The sequence below is a fragment of the Megalobrama amblycephala genome, linkage group LG7 (assembly GCF_018812025.1).
Source record: "Megalobrama amblycephala isolate DHTTF-2021 linkage group LG7, ASM1881202v1, whole genome shotgun sequence".
Taxonomy (NCBI): domain Eukaryota; kingdom Metazoa; phylum Chordata; class Actinopteri; order Cypriniformes; family Xenocyprididae; genus Megalobrama; species Megalobrama amblycephala.
In genome coordinates this window covers 5,255,483-5,271,938 of record NC_063050.1, presented here as the reverse complement: position 1 = coordinate 5,271,938, position 16,456 = coordinate 5,255,483, and the positions used below count along the sequence as shown (strand labels likewise).

At 41.3% G+C, this 16,456-nt stretch overlaps 1 protein-coding gene across 1 annotated transcript; it reads right to left on the bottom strand.

Moving 5' to 3' along the window:
* Positions 1 to 1,629: 1,629 nt before the first annotated feature.
* On the bottom strand, positions 1,630 to 2,241 carry LOC125271181 (microfibril-associated glycoprotein 4-like). The gene is made up of 2 exons (XM_048195184.1): positions 1,937 to 2,241; positions 1,630 to 1,856 (listed from the first exon to the last, which is right to left on the bottom strand). Exons 1-2 carry the CDS (start codon positions 2,135 to 2,137, stop codon positions 1,686 to 1,688), a joined length of 372 nt encoding a protein of 123 aa, XP_048051141.1. The 5' UTR covers positions 2,138 to 2,241; the 3' UTR covers positions 1,630 to 1,685.
* Between the last annotated feature and the right edge of the window lie 14,215 nt (positions 2,242 to 16,456).

Sequence of the window (16,456 nt, the reverse complement as noted above, 5' to 3'; positions counted from 1 at the left end):
TTCATGAGACAGTCCTCTTCTGAAACATACTTTGAGCGTGTCACTCACCCAGTTGGTCTGTGCAGCAAGTGTACTGAAAGCCAAAGCATACTCAGCCGCCATTCTCCGACCTTGAGTGAGTTCTATGAGGCGATTGCCGGCCCCCTTGCCATCACCAGAATGATCAAACACCTCATACGAAGGGAAAGCAGATCCATCATCTCCCCATACCGCTGTAATCCAGTCTAGCGCTCTCAATAAAAATGTTAGCAAGCGTTCAATTAAACATGTTGACAATACAGCAATGATAATCGTATTAGGAGAATAAAATGATCTGACCTCATGATCGCGCCTGATTAACCGCTCTCATGTGATGCTCTGAACGTAGAACACATCACTGTTCTTAAGCGGCTGTTCATTCAGAAATCAGTTATTGTGTTATAAAAATGAGACGGAGGCAGTGGAATGAGAAAAAAAGGCAAAGTTATTAAACACAAGTTGAGCTTTTTTATTTTTTAACTTGACCGCCGTGTTTTTACAATGCCGTTTCATGGGTGAGACGCTGCAAAAGACACGAGACAAGTACAACACCTAAACATATCCGCCAAACATAAAAACAAAAGGACAAATAGTGCAATGAAATGCAAAAACCTGTAAACCTGTTTAGTATTTCATGTTTGCATGATGGTGACAGGCTGAAAGCTGTTGTTGTTTTCTGTTTTACTAAGTTTTTACTAAGCATTTGCTGTTAATAATAGCCTATTACTGGGGTTATTTATTGCTATTTTTGGCTAAGAAATATTTAGCATTTTCTTATATTATTTCTGAGTAGGATGTGTTTAAGATAAGTTTGTACAACATTTGTCTTCATATTTCAGGCATATTTCTGCAAAGATATAACAAATTGTTTTACATTTACACCATGTTGATCACTTCATGTGTGCTCCACTTGGAACTGAACTTTTTTTTTAACTAGATTGTTAATAAAGAGAACGTTACTTAAATCATATTGATATTGTAGTTAAGTTAAGGTGACTAGTTAAACCGGGAAAAAAAAACGGTCAATCGTTCTGAAAAATCGAGATTTAATTTTTTTGCCATATCGCCCAGCCCTATTTCACACTCAGTGTGGCTGAAGTCAGTTGTAGTACTTGTGTTTCTGCTTGTCTTCTTTTTTCTGTTCTTGTTTCTCTGTCCTTCAGTGATTCTGTTTATCAGGTGTTCATCAGTGTCTGAATTCACTCACTTCTTTTCATTCACTCTGTCAAGTGGACTATATTAGTGAACTAATGTAGGGAATAGTGAATGAGGGTATAGGGTGTGATTTAGAACACAGCCTCTGAGTGTCAACTTTGAGCGATGTTAAATCGCAGTATATTCCTGTAGGCTATTTTCTCGAAGATGACAAATATTACTGTATTTCTACAGTATATTACTATTTTAATGGAAAATGGTTTGTCACTGTCAATTTGGCGATTTTTCTACAGCAAGGTCTAACAGTGCACTTGCTTCCGCGAAGAAAAAAAACATTCTTAACAAGCAGCTTTGAGCCAAGACAGACATTTAAGAGTCATACCACTGATTACATGGCTTATCACCACATAAATGTTGACATGAAATATTGATTTTGCATTGAAACTGTTTTAAAATCTTACCTACTGATTACAATGTTCAAAACAGCTTAAAAATACTGAAGTCTTTAGACTTCACAGTGTGATACAAAATACTGAAAACCGTGGTGGATTGAGAAACTCAGACAACAAAAACAGACAGATCTTACCCAGCCAGTATTCACTCTCCACATTCCCAAATCCTCTCTTATACTGATTCCACGGCTGATAGAAATTCACACTGCCGTCCATTCTCCTCTGAATCACCCATGATGGGTTTATATAGAAGATATGATTCATAATTTATGTTCTGATGTGTGTTTAATGATCTACAGTCACATTCGTACCGTCCATCCTCCTTTATCTTCATCTTTCCCATCTGAGATCATGTCACAGTAAACCCAGACAGGAACATCACCTGCTGGATAGATGGAGTAAATCCCACTGACTGTTTCTCCTGAGTTGTAGATGTCAGAACAGTCGAATGGCATTAATGTACAGTCACTGCCCAATACACCAGGGAGAAGAGCCACCAAATACACCATCATCTACAAGAGACATAGAGAAAGAGATGAACATCACACTGAAACGAAGGTGGAATCGTCCCAAAAAATGTGACTGACACAATGAAAGAAACCAAAAACATACTGCCATGTTCTCAATCTCTCCTCAGTAGGGTCACAGCTGCAAAGATTTGTTTTTGATCTAAAAATATGTGACCAGTCACGGAAAGTAGGGACACAAGTCGGTTTTGGGGCATTTTGAGTTATTCACAGATTCTGAAAGTGCAGTCTCCAAGCTTTCCAACGATGTGTGACACATGGAAATCTGATAATATTTGGAGAAGTTGTGGCCATTTGAAGGTAGGCAATCAAGAAAGCTCTATAGGGAGAAAAACGCCTCTAAAGTTGCAGTTCTCGCCTGTTCTCACCTGCTGGGAGTGACAATAGGGCTCATTTACATCTCATTTAGATAAGCCATACCCCCTGTAAAGCTGCATGGACCGCATACTATTAATAATAAAGGTTAATGTGCATTGTAAATGTCAGAAAATTTATCTTTTTTGACTTTTATAAAAATGATTTAGAGGCTGAAATATGTGACTTTTTTGTCAAAACTCTATTTGAACTTGTGCATTGTAGATAACATGTTGCAAGACACTCCTTTAAAATCTGCCCATCATTTTTAATGTTATTATTTTAATGTTTATGTAAAGAAAACGTACATATTGATGCTAATTTTATTTTTTATTTGCTGGTTTTCCACATAAAACTTGGTGAATTGACTTTTTGAACAGGATTCTGTGATAACCGTGATCATTTTGGTCACTATAATCATGAAATGAAATGTTCTCACCTGAGAAGCCTGTTAAAGAAGAATAGGCAATCCAGGAAATAACTGGACTAACAGAGAGGCCAGAGATCGCTAACTATGGCTATTCAAAACACTTTTCAAGTCAATAAATACACGATTGAGACGATGAATGCATGCATTGACTCAGAATTTGCGTCTGAATAGCGCTGGCTCCGTGGGCGTGGCCGCATTAGCAGATAATGAGCTGAATCACGGACTTCTGACATGGCTCTCTTTTCATACAGATTACATAAACACAGAAGGTTTGTTTTCGATTTGACTTACACATTTTAACACTTGACATTTCAACGTTTTTTCAGACATAGGCTAAGTATAATTTTTTTATGATTAGTATTCACTAAGTTACAGTTCATTTTCTGAGAACTATCAGATTGGACTTCGTTCAGAGGGAGACAAGAGATCACGCATAATGTTAGTTTTCTTTATTTTTCAAAAAGCACAACATTTTGTTTTTACTCTGAGTGTACACAAATAAAAGAAGACATTCTATAGTTTCAATTGACAATTACTTATGTCTCTATGACAAAAAATGACGGAGTATTTTAAGTCTGTTTTGCTGCAATGTGAAAAAAATCCTGCAAAATGCGCCGGCGCGTTACCCGACTCCAGAGAGGTAATGTCTTATTATGCCGCTTTCATCGTCGCTCAGATCGTCTTCAGAATCAGTGAGCGCTTGTTCATAAGCATCCGGCTTGTCGAAGAAGTACTTCAAAACATTCATTGAATTTTGATATCAGCTAGAGCCGGCCAGAGCGCTGCATAGTAAGTAGCCACGCTTCCCAGTATGGAAATACACACAGACAATGACATGCCCCTACTGCGTGCTAGAGTCTCCGAAAAACAAGCCGATTTCAACCTCAAAATGTACGCTTTTAAATATACCAATACTGCTATCTCAAACACGGAAAGGCTTCTTCATGATCTCAACTAACAGATTCTGCAAAAAAACGAAAATCACCAATTTTGAAAAAAAATGCTTCTTTCTCATTTTGCTCGAGAGTTGTGCTGCCGACTTGTGTCCCTGGTTTCCGTGACGGGTCACATATGTTAAAAATTGTAAGAACATGAATGCCCAGACTGTCTATGTTAAATGATGGAGAATAAAACAGTAACTCACCGTTTGTGTTCTTCAGTCTTTGATGACACAAACACGTCTTGAATATCTGATTTTCAAGCTCCTCCTCTGCGTATCAAAGTCCATTTGTAGCAATCTTGGAAAAATCCTCCAGCAGCTGTTTTCACATTTACGAAAGTGAAATGTCCCCAATTCCCAAAATGACCAAAAATGACCCAAAATGTCTGCAAATTCCCTTCTCCTATGAAGCAGAGTACTTTTTTGAATTCAAAGATTTTTATGTTAATTTTTTTTTTTACTCCTGTAAAACTGTAAGACCACTAAAACACTCAAATGACAGCAAACATGAGATATCAAATCACTTTAATTCACACAGAACATTACATATGTTGGATATTTAGGTGAACTTCAGGTGATCTAGTGGTGAGGAAAGAGAGAAGGGAATGAGGAAGCGGTGCAAACCTTGCCAAGTGAACTGTGCAACCAATGGTACGTGTTGATTGTTCAAAGTGTTTTATTGTGCGGTTTGTTTCCCACAATTACTTGATTTCATCATCCAAAAGTCTGTTGGGTGGTGCAAAACGTCATTTTCTGCCAGCTCCAGGGCTTTTGTTAAAACTACAGGTCAGTTTAAGTTTTTTCACCTTTCCACTGCACAGACACCAAAATGTTACTAAAAGACCATCTTCCCATTGGTGAATTATACCCTTTTAACTTTGCTTGACTGTTTTGTTCATGGTGTATCTTTATGCCTATTTTTGTCAAACACATTGAATAAAGAAATATGTTATATAAATAAGACTTTCTATTTTTTAATAATAATTAGGCCTACTGTATGTGTAACCCCTCCAGTTCTACTCACACTGCTCCGAGTGGGATTCAAATGAGCGTTTCTGGCATGGGAGGTGGGCACACTAACAAGGACGCTAAAGACTGATTCCACGGCCGATAGAAATTCACACTGCCGTCCATTCTCCTCTGAATCACCTGTGATGGGTTTATATAGAAGATATGATTCATAATGTATGTTCTGATGTGTGTTTAATGATCTACAGTCACATTCGTACCGTCCATCACCAGTGTATGGAGTATGACGTCTGATCCCCGGGTGTCATGGCACGTCAGCGCCAGGGGCGGGGTTTGGGGTGTGTGTGTGATAGCTTGTTATTCTGGCTGTTGTCGCCATTAAAGCAAGTGTTAACCATCCTCTCGAGTCGGCGATTCATTGTGAGATCAGTTCACGCTACGAGTGCATATAAACTAGCAGCGGATTATCTTTGCCGACGAGACGTGAGCCGTAACAATGGCGAACACACACAGAGCGCCGAAGCAGTGGTGCCTCACTAAAGTCGAGACAGTGAACTCCTTTGAGAACTGGCATCAGAACCTCATTTATACGCTATCACTGGACACTGAGTTTGCCCCGTTTTTAATGGACGGCGTAAACTGGGAAAAGAAGACGAGGGCTTCGCCATATAGGGGTTTCACGGATGATAACGAGGAAATTCCTGCAGCTCAACGACGCACGCGCCAACAAAAGGTTAGCATGCTTGAGCTTATGCTGGGGCAGATCGCTAATTACTGTCCAGTCATATCCCGCAATACTATTGTTAAGAATTCCACTTGCATTGACCATATATGGCAAGTAATCAGACTACACTTTGGATTTCAGTCCACTGGCGCTCATTTCATTGACTTTGCTGCTATTAAACTAGAGCCCAATGAGGGCCTGGAGGACTTATACCAGAGATTAATGGCTTTTGTTGAGGACAATTTACTCTGAAAAGACTCTGGCATTACTCATGGAGGTGTACCCATTGTGGAGGATGAAGAACTCTCCCCCACAATAGAAAATATCATTGTTCTCACATGGCATCGACTTATACACAGCGAGCTGCCAAAACTCGTAAAGCAGAGGTACGGTACTGAATCACGTTCACGCACAATGGCGTCTATAAAACCAGAGATATCCCAAGCCCTCAGCTCATTACTGGATGAACTTCAGTCGTCAGAGGATGCCAGAACAATGCGCACTGCGGTGTCCAGCATTCCAAGGCAGAGACTGACGTCTCTGGGTCGATCCAGGAAGTCGTGTCCACTGTGTAAAGAGGCTCACAGACCAGATAATCATTTTCTCAGTAAATGCCCCTTTCTGCCTCCTCACGACAGGGCATTCATTGCTAAAGCACGGCAAGTGGCAGGTTCGTCGGGTCACACAGAGGGTGAATCTGATGATGGCAACGATGACTCTGTGTGTTGCCCGATGGCAGTGCAGCGCGTTCGTATCATGCAGTCGCCATGCCTCGATGCTTTCCATAGTTATGCCCCAGTCAGACTGACCATCGACAGTGGTGCTACGGGAAACATGATAAGAGCAGCTTGTGCTAACAGACTGGGTCTTAAGGTCACCAGCAGTACTCAGTCAGCTCACCAGGCAGATGGCTCTTCACCCTTAAAGGTAGTTGGAGAAACACACACCCACTTTCACAGAGATGGACATGAGCTTTACTTTGAAGGGCTTGTCGTAGAAAATTTAGACTCTGATATTCTCGCTGGCATACCGTTTATGGAATGTAATGACATCTCCATCCGCCCTGCTAGACACGAGGTCTGTGTAGGGTCCAACACATGCGAGTATGGTGCCAGACGGACTGAGGGGGATACTCACACTGTCAGGCGAGCTCATGTCCTCCGTGCTACGTCATCTCATACTGTTTGGCCTGGCGAATTTGTTGAGCTTGAACTTCCAGGCGAGCTGGTGAACGTTAGCGAGGAGCTCGCTGTTGAGCCACATAATGCCTCTACACAGTGGCTTGCACCTGCCCTGTATAAAGGAATATCCGGTAGAATCAGAATTCCCAATTTGACTAACACACCGCAGGGTATTAAGAGAAACGATCATGTGTGCTGCATTCGCATGACTTATGTCCCAGAGCCACTACCCAAACAAGCCCCGTCTGCGGCCCCACAGACATTTGCCCCCAACTCCAGTCTGACACTGTTTTCTGACCTCATCTCATTAGACCCAGACAGCGTAATGACTCCAGTCATCAGATACAAATTTCGGGAAGTCCACAGGGAATTTGATGAGGTTTTCAACCCACAGTTTAGGGGCTATAATGGCGTTGCTGGCCCCTTCCAGGCTAGAGTAAACATGGGTCCCGTCCAACCGCCTCAACGAAAGGGTAGAGTTCCGCAGTACTCAAGAGGCCAGTTGCAAGAACTACAGGCTCAATTCGACGTGTTAGAACAGATGGGCGTCTTTCAGAAACCTGAGGACGTTGGCGTTGCGGTTGAGTATGTCAATCCATCATTTCTTATCAAAAAGCCGAATGGGGGATTTCGTCTTGTGACAGCATTCACTGATGTAGGACGGTACAGCAAACCTCAGCCATCGCTCATGCCAAACGTCGATGCCACTTTGCGTCAGATAGCTCAGTGGAGATATATTGTCGCAACCGACCTCACAAAAGCGTTCTATCAGATAACCCTTTCAAAGGACTCCATGAAGTACTGTGGAGTAGTTACGCCATTCAAGGGAATCCGGGTGTATGCCAGATGTGCTATGGGTATGCCTGGATCAGAAACTGCCTTGGAAGAATTGACCTGTCGGTTTCTTGGTGACTTAATTCAACAGGGACAGGTGGCCAAAATTGCAGACGACCTGTACTGTGGTGCTGACAACTTTGAAGAGCTGCTTGCGGTTTGGAGAAGAGTCTTAGCGGCCCTCCAGGCATGCAACTTATGTTTATCCCCTGTAAAGACAGTTGTTGCTCCTGCACAGACAAACATCCTGGGATGGGTGTGGCACCATTAGTGCTAGTCCACATCGCATTGCCACACTAGCCTCATGCACCCCCCCTACTTGCGTTAGTGGACTGAGATCTTTTATTGGTGCTTATAAAGTCTTAGCAGGTGTACTTAAGGGCTGCGCATCCATCCTTGCCCCCTTGATGACATGGTAGCTGGGTGTGAGTCGAAAACTGCAATTGTGTGGTCAGATGAGCTTCTCCAATGTTTTCACAGGGCTCAGCAGACGTTATCCAATAACTGTGCGGTGACAATACCGCGACCTGACGACCAGCTTTGGATCGTCACTGATGGTGCTCTCAGGGACCCAGGCCTTGGGGCGACAATGTATGTTACATGTGAGGGGACATTACTGGTGGCTGGCTACTTTAGTGCTAAACTTTGCAAAAAACAGATCAATTGGCTCCCGTGTGAAATCGAAGCTTTAGCTATAGCTGCTGCATTAAAGCACTTTGGTCCATTTATCATCCAGTCTACACAGAAAGCGTGTGTCCTCACTGACAGCAAACCGTGTGTGCAAGCTTTCGAGAAGTTATGTAGGGGCGAGTTCTCTGCAAGTCCACGAGTCACCACTTTCTTGTCAACCGCAAGCCGCTTCCAGGTTTCTGTCCGCCATGTTGCTGGAGCCGCTATTCTCCCTTCAGATTATGCTAGTCGCAATGCTGTAGAATGCAACAGCCACATGTGTCAGGTGTGTGGCTTTGTCCAGGATTGCATGGCCTCGGTTGTGCGCCGTTCTGATGTTGTTAACATTATGCAGGGTGTGCAGAAGATACCCTTCTCAAACAGAGCATCATGGTTGTCCATACAGGCGGCGTGTCCAGACCTCCGTAGGGTGTGTGCACATCTTCGCCAAGGTACACGCCCCTCCAAAAGAGTAACCAATGCCAAAGATGTGAAACGTTATTTGAACACTACCACTTTGGCCAAAGATGGGCTCTTAATCGTAGGCCGTCAGACACTGCTGGTGAGCTCCTCCGAATGCATTGTCGTTCCAAGGAATGTGTTGCATGGCTTGCTTATGTCATTGCACATCAGATTGAATCACCCTTCTGCACATCAGTTGAGACTCGTGGTCGGCCGTTACTTCTATGCGTTGGATTTGGAGGCAGCTATCCAACATACCAGTAGGGGTTGCCATCAATGTGCTGCACTGGCGAAATCCCCCTCGTTTGCGGTGGAACAATCCAGTTGTGACCCACCTGAGGCTGTGGGGTCCTCCTTTGCAGCTGATGTGTTAAAACGCGCACGTCAGCTCATCCTAGTTGTTCGTGAATGTGTGACATCCTTCACGGCCGCCCTTCTAATCGCAGATGAGCGCAAAGAGACGTTGCGGGATGGTATCATAAGCCTGTGCATTGGTCTCCGTCCACTCGATGGTCCGTTGGCTGTGGTCAGGACTGACCCAGCACCTGGATTCGCAGCATTAACAAATGACGAGGTGCTCGCCCAGCACAGGTTGGCCATTGAGGTGGGCGAAGCCAAAAATGTCAACAAAAACCCGGTTGCTGAAAAGGCCATTCAGGAGCTGCAGGGTGAGGTTTTGCGCTTGGAACCACACTGTCAGGTTGTCACTCCCCTTCTTTTGTCTGTGGCTGTTGCTCAGTTAAACAGCCGTATCAGATCACGTGGCATGTCAGCTCGGGAGATGCTGTTACAACGTGACCAGTTCTCTCTCAAACAGTTACCAGTCCATGATCAGGAGTTAATTACTCAACAGCATGCACAACGTCTAGTGAATCATCCCCATAGCAGTAAGGCCAAATCACCATCGAATCAGTTCACAACATGCCCAGATGTTGGCCCAGGTGATCTAGTGTACTTGTATAGTGATCGGAACAAGTCCCAGGCACGAAGTCGATATCTTGTGCTAAATACTGACGGGGCATGGTGCAACATTCGAAAGTTCACTGGCTCTCAACTTCGACGCGGATCATATAGGGTCAGACTGAGTGACTGTTACAAAGTTGAGTCTATCCCTGAGCAAATGGTGCCTATTGAAGATGATGCAGACTCAGAGAGTGAAAGTCTGGATGCGAGCTCTCCTCCACCGGTTCCTGACATTCCTCTGGCAATAGCCGAGCCAGCATCATCACCCGTCGGGCCTGTTAGCAGCACGAGTAGCCTATGCGAGAGCAGGAGTGCATCCCCGTCGAAGTTACACGTCCCGATGCCGACCCCTCGGCGGTCTGGTCGTCTCCGTCGGCTCCCAGTCAAGCTGATGGACTACGAGCTGCAATAGGCCTGCAGCCTTACCTTGTATCCTTTGTTGGGTGTGGGGGGGGGAGTTTTGTTGTTATATATCTTTGTGTTTGTGGTGTTCTTTGATAGCCTGCTAGGCTGTACTGAATAGTTGATTGTGACATGTTGTTTCTTGTTGCCACACATTGCTATTCTGGTTACCCTGCTGTGTTTCACAGGTCAGCAGTCACTGTAGGAGAGGGAGTGTGCTTTATGGAAAATGGGTGGCGCCAGTGTATGGAGTATGACGTCTGATCCCCGGGTGTCATGGCACGTCAGCGCCGGGGGCGGGGTTTGGGGTGTGTGTGTGATAGCTTGTTATTCCGGCTGTTGTCGCCATTAAAGCAAGTGTTAACCAGCCTCTCGAGTCGGCGATTCATTGCGTCTCATCTACACACAGGCGCATCCTCCTTTATCTTCATCTTTCCCATCTGAGATCATGTCACAGTAAACCCAGACAGGAGTGCCACTTCCTGGATAGATGGATTAAATCTGTTTGTCCTGCTTTATAAAGGTCAGAGCAGTCGACCGGCTTAATCTATCTAATCTTAATAATCTAGCTAAAGTTCTGTTTAAAGAAAAATGCAGGATTTTATTGAAGATTGATGAAGTGGAGAATAATCTAAATGAGAACTCAAACAGACCAGAAACATTCTCCTCTGAATCACCTGTGATGGGTTTATATAGAAGATATGATTCATAATGTATGTTCTGTTGTGTTATATCAAGAAAATGCAATTACCCTGCCTCCTTGTTAAGGTTTTGGATGTCTGCTGCTACACATTTGGCCAATGTATTAAATATTAGGCATTAGGCAATATTATTGTTATTTATATCTGTTTGTTTCTAATGTATGTATTATATTGTATGGCCAGAGATGTGCAGTTAGATATGTGTGTGTGGCTGTTTACGAGAAGGAGGAGCAGAACTGGACTGCAATACACAGAGGTGTGTGCGGTTCTATGTGTGTTTGCTCAAGGACATGGAGAACTGTGGTTCTACTCCAAGAACCTTATAAGGACATCAGCCATCTTGGCTGAGTTTACTGGAGTCCAAGGACACAAAAGCCAGACAGCCTGCACCTGCGAGGCCTTGAGAAGTGTCTGGAAACTTTGGGAAAGTTACAACGTATGTCAATCAAGAAGATAACGTAACGTCTGTGATAAACAACATGAGTATAAAAGACTGATGAGCTGATTGCCTCTTCGGATACTGATACGTCAGTACCCCCGACGCCTAGAAGCCCAGAGCTGAGGACACGAAACCCCAAGCTGAAGATGGGAAGCCCAGCGCTGACTACACCTTTGACTCAAGAGTGATTACTGTATTTTATACTTTAATTATGAAGTTTTATTTGCCTTTACATTTTTGTTTATTATAAAAGAAAAGTAACCAATTAAAAGAAATTTAATTGATTACAAAAGCTGCCTACCCTGATTATATATTTACTTATAGCTTGATTTATAGTGTTTTAAGACTTTGAACAAGAACATACCACAGAGGAGTCTTCTGACCAAATTGTAAGTAATTTAAAATGCTTATAATTTAGGCCAGACTCAACTTACTTTACCTAACCTGAGAATAATAAATAATAAGGTTAAAAGGTGTTAAAATCAAAATTCACACCGCAAAACAGTTCTGATGTGTGTTTAATGATCTGCAGTCACATTCGTACCGTCCATCCTCCTTTATCTTCATCTTTCCCATCTGAGATCATGTGACAGTAAACCCAGACAGGAACGCCACCTGCTGGATAGATGGAGTAAATCCCACTGACTGTTTCTCATGAGTTGTAGACGTCAGAACATTTGAATGACAATAATTTAGTCACTGCCCAATACAACAGGGAGAAGAGTTGCCAAAAACACCATCATCTACAAAAAGAGAAAGAGATGAACATCATACTGAAATCAACATAATGTGCCTGACACAATGAAGGAAACCAATGAACTTGCTGCCATCTTCTCAATCGCTCCTCAGCAGTGCAGTTTATCTAAAGTAAATTAAAAGAAAGCTTTACTTAATTTCATTTGTAAATTGTATAAAATTCTGGATGTATAATTTAAATGCTGGAGAATAACTCACCGTTTGTGTTCTTCAGTTGTAAAAAACGCTCACGTGAAACACAAACTCTCCTTTAAATATCTGATGTTCAGGCTCCTCCTTTGTGTCAAAGACTCTTTGAGGAAATCCTGGTAAAGCCCACCACCACATTTTTTCACATCTCGTAATCATCCAACATGTGAATGAATAGCAATTCCCTGTTCCTTTTTTATTATCATAAAACATCGGTACACAAACAAAAGTTGTTATACAGCACCCACATCATGAGCATGTTATTGAACATATGGATTCCACCTAAAGAACACTAACTATCTTTTCTCGAGAACTTACCAGCTTTCCACAAACACCCAGATCAAAAAAAACCTCAAATAATAATATTAATAAAGACTGAATTTGACATGAAAAGACCCCCATGACCTCAAGCGTCATTCCTCATCACACTCATGATGGAGTTGTACAGAAAGACGTTTCACAATCATGAGGATTTACTCTACTTCTGCAGGAATAACATTCAAATCATAAACATGAGAGATGTTATATTGCATTGCATATAATACACAGCAAAATCCCCAGAGTTAAATCAAGAGAACATATGGTCCCTCTCTATATAGTGTTAAAATAATACTGAAGCAGAGTTAAAGTTAATAAGACAATATGTGGTTCGTGGAGTTGTTTAATTAATCAGATCATAGGAGATTTAATGTCTTTTATCTTCAGTTGAGTTCATCTTAGGCTGTGGCTGGAAGTCAGCTGTAGTTCTTGTGTTTCTCTGCTTGTTAACAGCAGGAGTTCATCACTAATGCTCAATCATTACTTAATCAATCACTTAAAATTATGTCATTAATTTTAACTCTGCTTCAGTGTTATTTTAACACCATTTAGAGAGGGACCATATGTACTCTGAGCAGAGCTGATTTCCAAGGCATTTCCAACTGTACATTACTTCATTTTCAAACATTTTATGATTTAATTATTTACTTTTTTAAATACTTTGCATCAACTCATGAACCTCAGCTTTATAAAAACATAATTTTCATGCTTTGAAATAAAATTTTCTTAAGTGACATGGTCAATTTTATTGGTCATTGTTTGGACATACGATCATCTACCGTCCATCATAAGAGCTGGTCACCAGCGCCGCTGCAGGACAGCAGACCATGTGAGTGTTTAGCCGTCGAGTGGAAATGCGGGATTCGAGCCTGTCAAAAGGCAACTGTAACATGTAAGATCACGGAAACACCGGATGGATTTAACGTGCAGCTTTGACAAGCCAAGCGAGGTTTTTCAGGAAAACAGATTAAGATAAGAAATCGTGGGATAGATGTGTGTGTTATCTGCGGGTGAATGAATGAAGGCATGACGGAGAGGGAATGATTATCCGGTTCTCAGGATGATGTGAACTCCAGACTCAGTGAACACGGGGCCGCTCATGTCTCCGACCTTCAGCGCGAATGAGACGTCTTCAAAGAGCTTCTGCATTTGAAGACTCATCTGATCAACACACACCCTGTCTGTGAACCCTGTCCGTCACCAGGTGGAGCCCTCATTGAACATCTTGAGTATGTAGGTCATGACATCTTTAGTTCCTGCCAGTAATTGTTTAAAGATTATTCATAATGGAAACACATGCATTTTCACAAAGTCAATTGCCTTGAAGCTCTATATCAGACACTGTATATCTCGGATACGCTTGATGGGAAGAAGAGGAAGTGGTCGTCTGCAGCGTTATAAAAGCTCCACTGCTCTCGAACCGTGTGTTGCGCTTGTCTCTCTCAAAATTACATATTGTGCCTTTAAATGCAGAGGAAATATGGCATTTTATAATGCAACTGTATGCTAAAATGCTTTCAGTTATTTTATTACATCAATCTACACTCACATAATGACAAAGAAAAAAAAACAGATTTGAATTTGCAAATGTGTTAAAAAGAAAAAAAAAATTAAAAATCACCTAAATGTATGTATTCAGACACTTTGCTACGACATTTGAACGGTATCTCAGGTGCATCACATTACTCATCTTTGAGATGTTTCTACACAGATCTGTGGCAATTTCATCTGATTCAACATGATTTGGAAAGAGACACACCTGTCCATGTAAGATCTAAAAGCCAAAAAAGGGCATATAAGAGGGAAATTCAAGTCATGAAGTCAAAGGAACTTCCTGCAGAGCTCAGAGACAGGATTGAGCCGAGGCACAGATCTGGGAAAGACTACAAAAAATTCTGCGGTTCACAAGAGCACAGTGGCTTCCATAAGTCTTAAAAAGGAAGAAGTTTGGGACAATCAGAACTCTTCCTGGTGCTCTGAAAATAGTTGTCCAACCTGACAAGAGGATCTCTAGAGAGAAATTGCAGAAAATCCCCAAATCCAGGAGTGCAAAGCTTGTCACATCAAACTCAAAGAGACTCAGGGCTGTAATCACCGCCAAAGGTGCGTCAATGAAGTACTGATTTAATGGTCTGAATACTTACGCAATGTGATATTTTAGTGCTTTCTCATAATGCTTTGTCATGTGAAACTTTAGCATAAGGCTGCAACATAACCAAATGTGAAAGAAATAAACGATTTGAACATGTTCAGAAGGCAGTTTTTATATATTATTTATTTAGTTTTTTTTTTTTAAATACCAGGTTGATCATAGATAAATATAAGACAATATGCTCTGTTTGTTTTCACAGAGTTTTGTTATCAGACAAAGACTGAACCAATATTTAATGTCCTGAATTTAAATACAAGTCACACGACTTCCAGTTTTTTGTGTGAACGTGATCACACATCCTCATAAAGCACGACTTGTCTGTTCTTTTTATAAGCAGTTTTTCACAGTTCATAAATATTTTATGAACTTTTCAGCCATAAAAATTATTTAAAACAGTCAAGAATCTTTAAAGTCTATAAAACAGTAATGTTGTAATGTAGGTGAAAGTTCAGAGAGGATTTTCTCACCATGTTGAAGTTCTTAATATATGTTTAAATGGATTTTCCCACATGATTCATTTAAATGTATAATGTTACACTGTTTAATACTAGTGCGAAAGATTTTCATAACTATTTTGTGATGTATTTGTCACTGGTGTCACAATCTTTGCCGATAACAACCAAACCCTCACAGACCAAGTAGAATAGGGAAGGCGTAGGACATACAGCGTAAGCGTTTTGAAGAATACGGAAGCACGTGCAAGACGATCATTTGTTTATATAAAGCATATACAGTTGTTTTTGTTTTTTTTTAAATGGCCGATGGATTCTCTAGATAAGACTCTTATTCCTCGTCTGGTATCGTTTAAAGCTCTTTGAAGCTGCACTGAAACTGTAATTTTGACCTTGAACCGTCTGGAGGCCAGTGAAGGCCATAGTGGAGGCCACTATATGGAGAATAATCCTGTTTTCATCAAAAACCTTAATTTCTTTTCAACTGAAGAGAGAAAGACATGAACATCTTGGATGACATGGAGGAGAGTAAATTATCAGGAAAAGTTTATTTGAAAGTGAACTAATGCTTTAAAGTGACAGAAACTGAACTGCTGCTTTCTGCATCATGAATGTTAATAAAACAACAAAAGACAAAGAGAAACATCACTTTTGTAGTTTTAAGACAGATTAATTATGTTTAATTCATACAGTGAGACTATGTATTATTTTACACTATGTGTTATTACATACAGTATTATTTGACATTTGATTATTCAATTTCTGTACCTGAATACTGTTAGACTTACCTGGAAAATATAAAGCACTATTTATTTAATTTGTATCTTTGTTCTATTATATTTATCTGTGCTTGTAATTTGTTCATTCATTTCTATGTGTTTTCACTCACCTACAAAATTATCCCCAATCATTTTTTAATATCACAATATATATTGCAGAAAAACAAAATATTGCAATGTAACTTTTTTCCAGTATCGTGCAGCCCTAGTCTCTACCATGGTAATGTTAAAAATTATGTTTACAGATTTCAAATCCCTCTGTATCCGTATCTCTCTCTCTCTCTCACACACACACACACAAACACACTTTGAAAATTGTGGTTACCGTCTAAGATAAATTGCTTATAATGTAAAAAAAAGCCATTACATTTAGTTCCCTTTCAATACTTCACTCGTACTGCATATGGGGAAAGGTCTCCTTTTTCCCCGTTACTGAAGCCTTTTTCAATAACGCAGTGTAACTGCATTGTCATTGGTTCACTCATAGACAAGTTGTTGAACCAATGACGGCGCGGCATAGCTGCTCGACCTATGGCGACAGAGCGCGCGAATATTCCCGCCGAAATGGGCGGGGTTTAAGGCTATATAAG

What these genes read in the sequence shown, in the direction of transcription:
- LOC125271181 (XM_048195184.1), bottom strand. Translation starts at nt 2,137, where the DNA reads ATGATGGTGTATTTGGTGGCTCTTCTCCCTGGTGTATTGGGCAGTGAC. An exon ending in AAGATAAAGGAGGATGGACG is followed by an intron (nt 1,857 to 1,936) that starts GTACGAATGTGA and finishes AACCCATCATGG; the next exon opens with GTGATTCAGAGGAGAATGGA.